General features: G+C 38.1%; 1 protein-coding gene across 2 annotated transcripts in view; it reads left to right on the top strand.

The window, feature by feature from the left end:
• The window catches only part of LOC124172698, a 60,159-nt gene that overhangs the window by 15,578 nt on the left and 28,258 nt on the right, over positions 1-16,323 (top strand). The window contains exon 2 of one of the 2 annotated variants that reach the window (XR_006868252.1): positions 1,165-1,626. Coding sequence is in view for 1 of the 2 variants with exons in the window: in XM_046552158.1 (XP_046408114.1) it covers positions 1,165-1,406 (242 nt within the window). In the remaining variant the exon portion in view is untranslated. Of the gene's footprint in view, positions 1-1,164; positions 1,627-16,323 lie in introns of those variants that run through there. The other variant, XM_046552158.1, reaches the window with a different exon arrangement.

Here is a 16,323-nt window from a genome sequence, read left to right as displayed (position 1 = left end):
TTGTTGAAATCCAACAGTAACTGTAGAATATCCAACAGTAACTGTTAAAATCCAACAGTAACTGCTAAAATCCAACAGTAACTGATGAAACCCAACAGTAATTGTTGAAATCCAACAGTAACTGATGAAACCCAACTGTAACTGTTAAAATCCAACAGTTTTTTTGCTAAGGGTCACCCCATCATTAGCCCATTAGGATAATCGGGATCATTGTACTGAATTTAGTTGCAGCAACTGAAAAGTCGCCCGTGCACCGAGTCTATACCATGTGTTCCATTGGAAATCCTACGAAGCTACTAAATAGTGTCTTTGAAAAGTTGCCAGTGTTCAGGAGCCCTAAGGGTCATATCATGCTATTATCGTGGTACATTTAATCGGAATTTGATGCGCATTTTTGCTGCTGGTGTATTCCTGTTACTATGGTGATTATATAAATTTCATTTCATTTGTCTCACGGATGTAGTGATGAAATTATGATTATAATTTAAAAATTTTATCCTTCTATAGTAAATGTTGTAGATCTTTAACCTGTGTTGAATCCTCAAGGTTGGCCACCATGTTGTGACTTGGTGATGGAACTTTAAAGGTTGGCCACTAGGGTGAGAGAAGTTAGTTTTGTGTAAGAATAGGTTGTTCACAATTGTGCACATGCCAATAAACCTGTTAACTTTTAATGCAACTAATTGTTAGAGTTTTAATGAGAAGAAGTATCACACGAAGTTTAAAACAGTAAATGGTGTATTTGCAAGGATGCATGATTTTGTAATAGAACATTCATGCTGGTTATGTTAACTAAGTTTTTAAAATAATAAAGATATTGGGCATTGATAAGGGTCTCATAAATACGAAAGGGCGAAATAAAGGGCCCTATACCCTAATGAAACATTATAAATTGTGTTGACATGTGTTGAAATACGTAAATTTAGGTAACAGCCAATATTTTAACTGCTATAGTTGTTGTGGCAACAGTCATAAGTTTATGTTTAATATTTATGTTTAGTATCTATGTATGGTATCTATGTACATTATTGTTGTGTGAGTTGTTGGTTGTTCACTACTGATATGTAACAGGATAAAAGATAGAGAGTTCAGGAGTTTAGAAATAAACCTAGTAATTCTTTCTAAATCATGATGCTAAACTAAGTTCAATGTGTATCTTCCTAGGTGATTCTGCAGATATGGGTACTGAATCCATTGGCAGCATTCTGAAAGAAGGCCTGAGGACAACTTCAAGCCTCCTAGGGCTTGGAACCGACGCAGGAGTAATGTATCAAGATGACGGTGACGAGACGTGTTCAATGTTTTGCATTGAATCCTTGGATGAAGAGGAGTTCAGAGATGCCGTTGACATGGGAATCATACCGTGTACCAGCTCGTTTCCCTCAACCGCACGTTGTCCCGCCTGAGGTGGTCGCTGGTCAAGTTCATTAAAGACAACGTTCAGGCAAGCGAGAGTGAAGATGTTGCCGGAGAAGACCAAGATACTCCGTACGCCTCATACTTCCTCTATAAAGATTGCTACATCTTCAAAGAAGAAGAAGAAGAACTGAAGCCTCCAAGCAGAACTGGTGTCATTGCAAAGGGTCGTTACCCCAACCAGGTCGGTCGCGGTCTCAAAGGAATAGAGTGAGTAAAAACCCACATAGCAACGTACCTCTCAGAGACGCCTCACTATGGTCTCAAATGTCTCGAATATCGCAAATGTCTCAGAGATGTCTCGGAGATGTAATCATGAGACGTTCAGGAATTAAAAATGAAAAAATGTAAAAATGTATTTAAACACCATCAATGCCTTCCATAAATATTTTTCGGTGTAATTCTGCAGTTTTAACTATTAAAATCACGACTTTTAATGTGGGTTTCTTATTTTCAAAAGATCATCCATCACAAAATTTATTGCTAAAAATGATCGAGGAAAGTAGGCCATAACTGTATAATTTGCATTTAATTATTTTTTTGCCTAAGTTTAAAGCATACCATTGTACAAAGTCTCATGAGACATCTCAGAGGCTTATCTGAGACGTCTCATGAGACATCTCATAGACCATTTTTTTTGGACATAGTGACATCTCAGAGAAGTCTCAGAGACGTCTCTGTAGCTCTCAGGAATGTCTCTGAGACATAACATGTGATATTCGAGACGTCTCAGAGACCTATCCGAGACATATCTCTGCTATGTGGGAAGGATTTGGTGCTTTCCCGGAGAATGCTGTTGATGAAGTCTTCACGGGAAATCAGCCGTATAAGGATGGACATTGCTGCCAATGTTTCAATGGCCTTCTCTGCCATCATCTTCGTCAGGGCGAATGATGGACATGGTTAATGCCGCGCTTATATACACCGTATCACTCGCTCTGAAGATGATGGCAAAGAAGGCCATTGAAACATTGGCAGCAATGCCCATCATTACCCGGCTGATTTCCCGTGAAGATTTTATCAATAGAGTAAGTATTTGCTCATTAACAAGTAGGGATGGACGGGTCCAGGATTTTTTTCGGATCCAGATTCCGATCGAATCCTTGATTTTTGGAACCAGATCTTTTGGATTGTATATTTTCGGATCGAAATGAATTTTCAGATCCCTGCTATTAAACGAAGCAATTATTCAAGTTTATTCTGGGTATATACAATCAAAGGAGTGCTTTTTAGATTTTCTTGCACATATTAATGTTTTTATAAAATTAAAAATCATTTTATAGGCTTTCAAGTTGTTTTTTCAAAACATCTGTGCATGCTCAGGACCTAAACTGTCACGCTTGGGTTTCGAAATGAAAATAGGAAAAATCTTCGGGTAAACCACTGACCAGTGGCGTAGGGAGAGGGGGAAATCCGGGGGATCCGGATCCCCCAAAATATAAAAACACAATCACTTTCCTTCATAAAAGGAAACACAATATTGAAAAATCATGAATTTACAATAGATTTCTTGGAAAAATAAAGTTTTTTCGATTACAAAGGATGTTACGATTAGTTTGAAACCCTCTACTTTGCACCCTATTGTTTAAAAATTTCCCCCCTTGGTTTTGGACCCCCCCGTAGTGAAATTCCTGGCTACCCCACTGCCATCGACTGAATTCACAATTTCCTTACGCATGTTTCCCCCGAATTATGTCCCTTTCTCATCGCATACTGACTTGTGTTTCCCCCGAAAATGCTTCAGTATGATGAGGTGGATTTAGCATTTCTTCGTGATAATTTCACGCCACAATGCACACAAATGGCATAGATTGGTTCTCCGTATCTCAACAGAAATGTTCATACACAATGAAAGACATTTTTATCAGTACAGGCCGTCCTCGACTTTCGTACACTCGACTTTCGTACAATTCGCACTTTCGTACGTTCAAAATTGACACCTTTTACTTGACTTTGGTACGCTAAATTCGGACTTTCAGACGTTGGTCTGTAATTTTTTTAAATTTCCCACGATGTTTATTGCGCATCCCAACATTCAATTGTTTCAAATGGCAGTATATGCGAACAATACGAACGTTTACAAGGAAGGGAATTGTTGGTAGTTGACTCTAATCTAGGTGATTTATTTGTGAGAGAGACTGCCTGCTCTAGGCTCCTTTATCAAGAGAGGAAGAAAGCCTTCGTTGAAGATATTTTTTAAAAGAAGTTGACTAGACATCATCAAATAGCTTTCAATAAAACTAGTAAGATCTTCTTTCTAATTGTGTTTTTTGGTTTGAGTGCTGTTTAATTCATGTACACCTTCAGCAACGATATTGCACGAAATATCACCCGAATTCCGTTTGTCTTTTTTGAATAACATGCGAAATATACGCGATCACGAATATGTCACCTGCCAAATGTCGAATTTTGGTGTAAAAATTAAAAGGTATCCATGGAGTATGCAGAGTGCAGGTTAAACAACTACATTTTATTATGCTTCTTGATATGTCTTTTTATTTATAGTGGAAGTATTAAGTGGAATGTCAAATTAAACGCCAAGAGGAAGTTTCACTCGATAGCCTACGGAGTTCTAGTTTTTTAAACTTTTATTTGCATTTTCTGCGTATTTTCGAAAGAAATTAGATGATTTGAGGAGTTTTATTAACATATTATTAAAATTAAGTCAATTGAAATGAATTCCGTGAAAAAAAAGGGTTTAGTACGTATATTCCGCTCTTTTGGAACATAACCCCTAATTAGTATGGAAGTCAATGGTTCGACTTTCGTACATTCGACTTTCGTACAAGTTTTCGGGAACGCATTGTGTACGAAAGTCTGGGACCGCCTGTACATCATTAAATTAAATTACAACTGCACAATCACCAACACAATTAACAATATTTAAAAGAGCATTAACGTCACGTGCGACGAGGTGCTCGACCGCTCAGCATGAGGAAGGGGTGGGCAGCAGAAGTGCGTAAAGGAGAGGTGGAGAGAAAGGAGCGCACTCCCTCCGTATTTCAAGCAACGAGGCTACAAATGAGGGAATCAAGGACGAACAAGTCAGATCTTGCTTCAGTGACGTCATTGCCTTCAAAGCAAAGCCAGACGCGCTACGTGATATATATGCAGTTGGCATTTCCAATCCGTCTCTACTTGTTTGAGAGTTTAATGCTGGGCTTGTTTTGTTGAAAATTGTGCTTTGGGCAATGTTGCATATTAGTAAAGTCTAATTGTAAATAGAAAACTTAGTAGCAATCAATTAGAGCTGAAAAATAAACAGAAATATTGTCAGGAATGCATCACGTTTGGACTAATTCTTTTTTAAATCTTGTGCATGTCATCTAATTACTATTGTGGCTATTGTGACATCTTTGGGCCCAGAAAGTCACTCACCTAGCATTTGTCGTCTAGAAACAGAGAATTGAAGCAGGTTCGCCAAAAAAGGTCAGTTGGTCAGACAGGGCAGGGATGAAACACGCTTCAATTGTTTTCGTGTAATTTGATATTTTCCTTAGAAGACAATGATCTCATCAAATCCTTATTGTTGCGTGGAAATGTCCGAGTTATTGCCAAGTGTCTGGCATTTGCGGTAAGAGTTGACTTTCTTCTTTAATTGAAATAAAACGGGGCTCGAAGCACATCAAGGGCTCCAAAAAGTTTTCGGAGATGCTGCGATAGGTTGAACAACGTGCCGTGATTGGTCCAGTCGCTTCAAAGACGGTCATTTCAACGTTGTCTACTGTCCGCATGGATGAAGACCAAAAACGTTCGGAGACACTGAAATGGAGGCATTGCTCCATGCCAAACTCAGGAAGACCCTGCTTCAGCAAAAGGAGTTGCTCGCTAAGAAAATGGGAGAAATTAGATCTCGACTACTTTCAGGAGAAAATGTATACTGTACCCTATGAAGCAGTGAGCCAAGCCAGAAGAGTTTGCAGTTCGTACAAGAGATGTACAGTGAGTCCTCGTTTAATGTAACTTACCGTTCCTGAAAAATGTGACGATAAACAAAATGACGTTAATCGAAGCATAATATCCCATAAGAAAATGTGAAAAGTGAATATCGGCTCCTAGACCTCACAATTCCTACGCGAAAAAAAACGTTAGCGTATCATATCTGGGGCATTTTTTACGGTGGGAATGCCAAACTACCGCTTAAATACGAGTTCCTGTCTTCAGCGACTACAATAGCAGCAGTGACGTAAATCCTTCTCCATTTTTGTATCTTCCCGCATTTGCTTTTCGGCTTCGCTATGGTGGTCGCCCAGGCAAGCGTCGCCTGGGCATCATCGCTGAAACATCGTCGCAGTTACAAGAACCAAAATTATTGTGAACTCGGCGAAAATAGTGACGACAAAATCTCCGAGTTCTACAGGGAAATATGCCTCGAAATCACTTTTTAGGTTCCTGAAAACCATTATGTCAAGTAAAACCTTGCGCACCTACCTAAGAATTCATTTGGCAGAAAAACTGCTGAAACCGTAATCGCAATTAATAATAAACACACCATTTTACACTTCGTTTAGACTGACTGTATTACCGCCCACAAAACGAACAACCTGCAATGCCTGCCACCTCGCCTTTTTTTCTCGCGCGAAATTTAAATTACTTGACGTTATCGCGAAGCAAAAGAGCGATAAACGAATGACGGTCTCAAAATGTTTGTGACGTTATCGCGAAATGCCATTAAACGGGGGACGTAGAACGAGGACTCACTCTATAAGGAATTTGGAGTGGTTCTATTATATGCGGCCTGCCTTTCATTATCATGCTGTGTTATTGCGTGAGCGTTTTGATAGACACAAAGATGAAAAAGACATAAGAGTGGCGAAGGAACTTCTTGTAAAAGGGGAACAGAAGTTATTTAAGAACAGTTATTGGCAGATGAGAAGATTCGCCAGGTCTCCAGGTGGATCTGCATTTGGTCGCACTGTTGTGCCTCCTGATTGGGTCCTTGATTATTGGTTTTCTCAAGAAAAAGCTGCTTACCCTGACTATTTTGCTCGAAGAGAGCAGAGGGAAAAGGTATACACTCAATGGTGGGAAAAGCAGTTTGGGAAGCCCACGGAAAAGGATTCTCATCATTGATATTTTAGAACATGTTTATTGTCTTTGTAATGGCAATGGTTTGAAAGGTATTGTAGGAATATTCAATTAATAAATGTATGAGTATTTCCAAGCGCTTGCATGTGATAGGAATGATTCAAAAGTAACTTGAGTTTCTTATGATTTGAAGGCAAGGGGCGTTGAGTGACGTTTTGTCAACTATGTAAGCACTAAGCTTATAGGAAGGGCCAGGTTCGTAGAAGACAGAATGAGATGACAAGTCTGGTTCCACACGTTTAATTGTCACTAGCACAGGTACAAACTCCCCCTCCGAGATACAGCGTAAGACTCCTCGTGTCCATTCCCTCCAAGAGGCTTCCTCCCGTGTCGCATCCGTCTCGTGACCCCCTCGGCGTCTTCCTATTGGCCGGGAAAGGCCTCATGATAATGCATTTCATACGTCTTCCCACGCCAAGATACTGCAACGTGTTACGGCATAAAGTGTTGGAGAAATATGCGGAGACCAATTCCCACGAGAGAGCAAGTGGCAAGTTGTTAATCGGCGTAAGGTGTCAGAGTCATGCACGAGGATGGGTCCCTTGCGAGAGGTTGCAACGTGTTAGGAGTTTCAGATACTGGACCCATCACTCGAACGTGACTCTGCGTTTCTTCCATTACCCCGAGAACGAAACTGAGCTGACACGAGATGGCGAGTGACACACAACTATGAAAAACAGCTCCATCTTCAAGAAAAAAAGAAAGCTTTTCTTCATCGCATCATGACTAGTGACGAATAATGGATTTATTGCAGAAACTTAAAATGTTGCGTATACGGATGGCGAGAATTCTTGTCATTTTTTTCCCGAACGTTCCGGACGGAAGATGAAGATTCTCGTCTTTTAGGCACATCAACCTAAACAATTTTAAAGCTTACTTTACATATTCGTTAGTACGTTTTCAGTTGTTGTTCATTATTCATAATGAATTGATGCATCTTAAGGTTTGATTGGATATAGTTATATTCTAAACATTAGCTTTTTAACCATGTTTAAACCAAAGGCATTACGCCCTAATAGGCACATGTTTCCCAGAATTGAGGATCCTAGGAATTTAAATACCCCGATACGCAACGCGTTGAAAGAGAAGAAAGTCTTCAGGACTGTGTGGTCATCGCTCTATGTTGTCCGTTTGGCCGATATTCACCCTGTGAAGGTTATGCTCTGTGTTTAGCAGGATCAGGTTGGTATTATTTACTGTGAACTGTCAAAACCAAACAAAACCATTACTGGAGAATGGTATGGACTCCAGTTGATGCGATTTAGCTGAGTACCGTGTGAAAAATGGCCACAATAGGAGCAGAGGCACGGCTAAGTGATTCTACACCATAAAAACGCCCGATCTCATGTTGTCAAACCCTTTAAAAGCTACCGGGAAACACTCAAATGGGCAGTCGTAACCCACCCACTATATTCATCAGAAATTGCGCTGTCAGATTATCACTTGTTTGGTTTAAAAGGCACATGGACAGGCTGATCAGCAATTTCGCTAACATGAAGAACTCAAAAAATGGCTTGATTGGTTGGGAGTCTCGCAAGATGAACAACTTTTCCCGTAATGGTATTCATGCTCTGCCAGAAATATGGGAAAAAGTTGTAGCTAGCGATAGAAAATACAGTAAAACCTCTATGTAGTGAACCTCTTCACGTCATAAACCTCCATGCTTCATGCCACCCCTATTGGTCCGTCAGATTTAAGTGTAAATTCATAGGCAAACCTCTCTATAGTGAACCTCTTTATCTCGTAAAACCTCTACTTATCATACCAAGGAGATACCCCCGAGACGGCCACACTACCTCCGCAAATTGTACTGAGACAAATAGATACCATTAATGCAGCTGTGAATATGTACATAGAATGACATTTTGAGCAATAAATGTTTCACGCTTATTTTTTTTTCTTCATCATCATCATTAGTCAACAATCCTAAGATTGGTTTGACGCAGCTCTCCATTTCTCTCTCCTGTCCGCTAATCTCTTCATAGCTACATATTTATTCTCTTTTACATCCTTTATAACCTGCCCTATATAACTCATTCGGGGCCGTCCCTTGCCCTTTTTCCCTTCCACTTGTCCTTCAACGATTGTCTTCATCAGACCATCGTGCCTCAAAATGTGGCCAACTAAGTTGTCCCTTCTTCTGCTTAATGTTTTTAGGAGGCTTCTCTTTTCTCCCACTCTCCTTAGCACTTCCTGGTTACTCACACTGTCAATCCATTTTATCTTCATCATTCTTCGGTAGCACCACATTTTTTTCTTATGCACCTTTAATATGCTGTGATTTTCACGTTAAACGTTAGATATGGCCATTTTGTTCCATATGAGAGCATACCTAACAGTAAATAAGTGAAAAGGTATCCAACTATCCTAATCATTTTAAGTGACTGTTGAATTAACACCAGAACCGCTGAACTTTCCAACCCCACTGAAACCGCGGCATGGGACTTTTTTGTCACATTGACAAGATACATTGATCCTGTCATGTATAAGTATAATTGACTGTTTTTTTTTATAATGTATAATACAGTAAAACCTCTACGCAGTGAACCTCTTTACATTGAATTTGAATTATAAGAAATCACATCGTTTTCTCTCGAATCATGGTAAAAATCACGGTAGCACTGGCTTTGTGTTATTATTAAATAAAAAATATATTATTATTGATTTATTTCTTAATTTATTAATTTCATTTGTCCAGAAGATCATATATTACAGTGAGCCACAGAACATAGATATAGGGCACGTCATGAAAGTTAAATGAATCAAAAAAATGTAACATACTAAACAGTAGATGTAACACTAAACAATTGAACACAATATAACAATAAGTGACATTCACATACATTTATACATATTTTTAGGGATCAATATAGAACTCTTGGAGGCTGTAGTAAGATTTGTTTACAAGATATCTTTTTAGGTCAGCTTTAAATCTGTTCATTGAGGAGATGCTCCTAAGTTTGGGGGGGAGTGAATTATATATTTTTGAGCCTATAGCTATGGGGCTTGTGTAGGAAAGTTTTCGTCTGTGGAGGGTTATGTGGATGGACTAATGCATGCATGTTTGTTTAAAAACATAAATATAATGGTTTAAAATACAGTAGTGCTTGTCATTTCCGAAGTATATGAAAAAATGGTGCCCATCACTGAAACCCCTCTATAGTGAACCTCCATACATCAAATTGCCCAAATTTTGGGCCCCTCCATTACGATGTAATAATAATAATAATAATAATAATAATAATGTTTATTTGTCCAGAGATCTAGAGGTACAAGGGGTACACTGGATATAGGACACGTCAGGATATAAAAAAATATATATACAATAAATACAAATATTAGTGATGGGTCGATTCCAAAATTTTATCGATTGCGATCCCGATTCCGATTCTGACATTTCGATTCCGATTCTACCGATACCGATTCCATCGATTCTGATGCCATAGGCTCCAAGAAAAATATCACTTAATTCCAGGCAACAAGAAAACCACTTAAAAAATATTACTCTGTGAAAGAGTCAGTCAAACAAAAGCATCTTTCATATCATCACTATGTAATTAAAATATAATAGCTAAATTTCAAAACAGAAAATACCTGAAAAGTGGTGTTACATGATAGGTATTACTTTAGAATATTAACACTCATGTTTAAATTTAAAATAAAATTATTTCCTTTAGTATCTATCTTTTATCGATAATATCTTATCATTATCAATAATGTCTCACAAATTTAGTCTCCTTTTAGACTAAATTTTTGCTCAGAAAGCAAAGCATCTTCACTCTGTCAAGATAAAGCCTGTTGCATTTTTCATCACATATTTTTCCTGCAGAACTAAATGTCTTTCACTGAACACAGTGGATGGTGGTATGGCCATAAACCTTTTCACTAATACTTTCAGCCTTGGGTAGGAGATACAGGTCTTTCAGTATTTCCCGGGGAAGGAATTTGGTGGTGCATTCATCTATGATAAATAAGCTTCCACTTCAGCTTCAACAGTGTTTGCTATGGTGACTTTGGGTACTTTTCCAAAGGCATCACTGTATCTTGACTATATACATGTCACAGGCTCCCTACTCTGCATTTGCTCCTTCGGAATATAAAAAGGATTTCCAAGTAGCACTTTTTGATCACGAGTCGAGTTGAAAATTACTCGCAAGTATGGAGTCGAGTATAATATTTCTGAACCAGAAAATACAGCAGTGCATTCTACAATATATTTTACTCCAATTTTCTATGATGAATGTCTAGCTTAATGTAAGAAGGAAAATATAATGAGGATCGTTGATGGTTATTGCCAGAAGTAGGAGATGAATGAAAATTAATGTGTCTTCAACTGTTCCATAGGGAAAATTGAAATTATTTAACCCAAAGTAATATGTCGACCATATATATGTATCCAAACTACAAGGGAGAGCCCTGAGTATAGTAATTTTCACAGCTATAATAAATATTACATACTACGTCTATGAATCATGTAATATTTGGCCCTTTCAAATTCTCAAGCGGAAAAACCAATTATTCTATATGCTCAGCCAGCAGGTTTTGACGTCTCCATGTTACAGTATTGCTGCTGCAGAAAATTGCCTTTTGCGACAAACTTGTCCCAGACAGCACACATGCTACTGTATACATTAAATATACGTATACGTAGTGTATAACATGCGTATACAGTAGAAGATACACGTATACTGTATACGTATAAAAACCTACGAAGTCAGCTCTGATTGTTGGTGACGTCATTTCTCCCTACGTCGTTATCGTTTTGCATGCAAGGCCGCAGAAGCTACAATGAAGCACTCGTTGAGTAAGTGAATATCTCGGTATTTTTTAAATTCGCGTTTTCTCTGAGACTTATTATGATGTTATTTAGTCACGTAAAATAGTTTTCATCCATTTTCTATATTCGTAGAAAAGGAATATATCGAATATTTGCGAAATGGATGACGGTTTCGTGTAAGCTGTTGCGATAATCTCCCAAAGGTGGATTCCATAATGATGGCTTTATATTTTAAAAGTAACCAGGTCTTTTTGGCTGCATAATTTAGAGAAGTGAAGTCTTCGCAGTAAGTTTTTCTAGTTTTTTTTGTCATTAATGGGCCAGGTTTTACGAATACAGAAGTAACTACTTGGCCTTTGTTCAAAATTTCTGCATGAAATATTGCTGCATCTAGTTACTGCTAATGTAGTTTATATGATATGAGTTATGATTTTTTGCTTTCAGTATGTAAGCTTTTTGATTCCTTATGTTGTCAAATGCTTTCTGTGCACATATTTAAGGTAATTTCGCTGTTTTTGAAATGAAAATTGCAACTTTATTTTGAAAAAATGGTGTTAAATGAATCATTCAAAGTATTTTCCGACGCTACCTTCAAATTTTCCCCATCATTGTGGCAGAACCCGAATATCGTTACGGTAGAATTGTATGTCTTTTAAAGCTATCCTGTAATCCTGTTTTTGCACCAAATGGTTATTAATGCAGGAGTGAAGGACAAGCTATTCTCACAATATTCTCTTACCTTTCTTATTATTCTCTCAACATATCCTGAAGCTTTCTATTTGCTTAGTTAGCTTTACGTCATCTTTAGAGATCTTTACATTCTTGGAAACACTTGATGGTCTAATTAACTCTCAAATTTTACCGCTAAATGAGTGAGCAGTTTGTTTGAAGCCGCGATCTGCCACTACCCCACAGCCTTTTGGAATTTGCTCAAGAAATTCAGTCGAAGAGCAAAACTATCTATTGCTCGGCCACCATTACCCCTCGAAATGAAATTTTCTGAAGAAATATCATATGATTTTTTTGATTGAGTTTAGATAAAAATATTTGAGCTGTAACATTCTATTAATTTTACAGTAATGTTAAAAGCTGATTCCTTTGAAATAATTGCCTTAGAAGAACATTATTTCTATTTTCTGTACTATCAGCAGTATAATGCACTGATTGCTGTAAAAGAAACTGTTTTAGAGTTACCTTAGCAATTCACTTTTTTTTCGGTTAATTTTAGCATTATACCTTTTGCAGCGTAATAAACTAAGCGCAGTTTGATATACTTATCGCAGTAAAAAAAACTGATCTATAAAAGAGAAAATGCGTTGTATGTCACTCACTGCAGTGAGGACTGATTTATTTTTTATACTCCTATTCAGGTTAAACTTTGCCAATTTAGGTTACTTTGCTTTTCAATTTCTATTTCTAAACAATCAATGATTGATATTACATGCGAATAGCGAGCAAGAAAGGGAATTGGCATATTAAGCAACATCTTATTTTTGTCAAACCAAAAAACTAGATTTTTAAAAAAACTACACACTGGAATAATGGAAGCAGAGAAATATTGTGCCGCTGTCGAGGGCGAGACATTGAGATCTACTGGGCTAAAATATTGAAGGATTCGTTCAGTCTAATTTTCGTTGTCATAACCATGATAAGTAACCCAGCCTTTCGTGATAGCAAATTGACAATGCAATAATTTTCACTGGCTATCCTTGAATACAACACTGGCATTTTTCCAACAAAAACAAAGTATACTTGGCCCTTTGACTATATATCTCCCTGTCTGATTCCATGTCAGAGCTGCTGCTGCTGCCGCCAAACTAGGAATCACTTATCACACTCTTCTTCAGTAGTTGAACTGCTAATTTCACTAGCTGCAATACCATATAGCTTTTACAGGCGGAAGAACCGCATAGGTGAATAAGCAGCATTAGCAGAAACAGGTTTTTTTTCTGAATACCAACAGTTTTTGATTTTTGCTTCAATTGGCAGTGCTTTTCTTGACCTCGACTTTCCACCACTTCCTCATATTGTATTTCCTCCTGTGGCACAAAGTCAGTTTATTGGAGAAAGTAGTGGTCATATATCAGTGAGTTTCTTACACATTTTACGCTCCTAGGTAGCAGATATGGTTTTGAGGGAGTTCAGGTAGGAATACTACGCATGTTAATAAATTGATTTCGGAGAGGGGCAAGGTAGCCTACTGCAGTGGCGGAGCGAGGGGGGTTTGGGGGCTAACGCGCCCCCCCCCTCCCCAGAGCTCAGAGATATTTTTAAGTCTAATCTATTTTGCATAATTGGATTAATATTACTTGTAGAATAGAGTAAGGATTAATAAAATATCCCTCGGAAGGCCGTAAAAACTCACCATTTTAAACCTTTTATCGGAAATATTTTCTGGCGGAGGGCCCCTGCATCTCGCGCTCCCACTCTGGCGTGTAAGCCATACCCCCAGGCTTCCCAGTATTAATTGCACCTGAATACCCTCTTGGCCTTAATTCCTAGCTGGGCCCTTGGCCTACTGTATGTACCCTTTACGTATTCTTATCATGATTAATCATTGATAAATTCAAAAAATACAATAATTATAAGCCATCGGATACTACGACGGCCGTTTTTTTTTCAACCTTTGATAGCTCAGCAAAAACACCATACAAGCGATCGGCGGGTACTGCGCGAACAGGGCATCTGAATGTCCTCCGCACCACACGCTCCAGTCATTTTTCAACATAATTCTGTTGTAATTACTAAAGTGATCTTTCAAACAAATTCCGTCGTTTTCGTCTACAGATCGTTCTTCCTCTTCATCGCCTTAACCCACTACATTATTCTCGCTTCATTATTCATGACGGCGAATATAATCTAATATAACTACAAGTATATCTAATAAGGAATTTTGTGATGTGTTTGAACAAATAGGCACCACGTAATATTTATAATTCGATATAAAAGCACTTCACGTAGGTAAAAACAACTTCTTCCTGGCATAAGCATACCGCAACAATCTCCTAACTCCACGCCTCGGACGTTAGCAACTCTGTTTGGGGAGAAATGACGTCACACCTCTTGGACACACTACTTTCGCTCGCACCCCCTACTCCTCCATTTTGACATTTAATATCTCGAAAACTACCTCTAGTAATGAAATTTCCCCCGGTAGATATTATTTCCTAGAGGTTTACGACATTTTGACAGAGTTTTTAAAAAATGTGAAAATTCCCCATTGTGTTCACTGTGTTGAGCTCATATGTATCATATGTTTTTAAAGTGGAATATGTGTGAAATTAAGAAAAAGTTTGGGAGCTGACGGGTTGACCCGTAAAACCTCTATGTAGTGAACCTCTTCACATCATAAACCTCCATATTTCATACCACCCCTAAGGTCCCGTCAGATTTACATGTAAATTTATATGCAAAACTCTTTGTAGTGAACCTCTTTATCTCGTAAAACATCCACTTGTCATACCAAGGAGACACCCCCGAGACGGCTTAACTACCTCTGCAAATCATACCGAGACAACTAGGGACCATTAATGCAGCCACAATTACGTACATGGAATGACAATAAATGTTGCGCTCAAATTTTTTTTCTTATTCACCTGAATTATGCTGTAATTTTCTTATTAATCATTAGTTGTGGCCATTTTGTTCCATATGAAAGCATATCTAACAGTAAATAAGGAAAAACGTATCCAACTGTCCGAATCATTTGAAGTGACTGTTGAGTTAAGAGAAGTGGTTTTACTGTAATTACGACAAGAGGACCCTGGTAAGAAAATTACCAAAATATGGACTACACGGTGTTTTTCAGTTTATGCAGGTTTACGTAAGTACCACAGAGTAATGACAGGAACTTAAAAGTTAAAAAATATATAATTTTCCAGATTGCCCCTTAGCGAAAAACTGTTAAAAAAAACTGTTGAAAATTTCAACAGTTAATAGGACAACTGTTGAATCCAACAGTAACTTATAAAATTCAACAGTAACTGATGAAACCCAACAGGAATTGTTGAAATCCAACAGTAACTGTAGAAGATCCAACAGTAACTGTTGAAATCCAACAGTAACTGTTAAAATCCAACAGTAACTGATGAAACCCACAGGAATTGTTGAAATCCAACAGTAACTGTAGAAGATCCAACAGTGACTGTTGAAAATCCAACAGTAGCTGTAGAAAATTCAACAGTAACTGATGAAACCCAACAGTAACGGATGAAACCCAACAGGAATTGTTAAAATCCATCAGTAACTGTTGCAGATCCAACATTTACAGTTAAAATCCAACAGTAACTGTTAAAATCCAACAGTAACTGATAAAACCCAACAGTAACTGTTAAAATCCAACAGTTTTTTGGCTAAGGGTTTATATGGAAGTCAACATTTTCGTTTGATGTGCGGCACGATAAAGTGGAAGTTCTTAATGATAGTAACACTAGACACCACAGTACGCCTACTGCAGTTTATTTCAATGAGTTACAATAACACCCAATGGAAATATTACAGTGTCTAATTTTACTAGGAGATCTAATAACTATAGTCAACCGGTTCTGCTTGAATGAAGGGAATTCGTGACGGACTGAAAGCAAATGATTGTGTTGGGTACTTAAAAATAGATAGGAAGATGACGAATTGATTAAAAAAAAAGAGAGAGAAAATATGAGTGGCAAATCACAGATGTGACACACAATGTTAAAAAGTGTAGGCAGCGTAGCGTAGCGGATGACGCGGCTGGGGCCACTGCAGCGCATTCTGCGGGCGTTTTCCGTAAACTAGCACCCTCCCCTACCGTACCCCCTCCCCTCCAGTCCCTATTCCACTTTTATTCTTGCTTTGCGTGTTGCATGCGGTAGGGATACTATGCGGGATATCATTTAAATAAAATCACAGCATGTGCAAAGCAAATACCCACTTATTTCATAAAAGTTCACATAAAAAGTCACTCACCTGCCAAATACAATGAATTGAATTAGTATATAAATAAACACTATACACAGGATGGCGAAAGCCTGACAAGAATCTCTCCATGCCTCACTTGTGTACGCCTC

The sequence above is a fragment of the Ischnura elegans genome, assembly GCF_921293095.1.
Source record: "Ischnura elegans chromosome 13 unlocalized genomic scaffold, ioIscEleg1.1 SUPER_13_unloc_2, whole genome shotgun sequence".
In the NCBI taxonomy this organism is placed as follows: domain Eukaryota; kingdom Metazoa; phylum Arthropoda; class Insecta; order Odonata; family Coenagrionidae; genus Ischnura; species Ischnura elegans.
The sequence above is the reverse complement of the archived record's forward strand: the minus strand, read 5'-3'. Positions and strand labels throughout refer to the sequence as shown.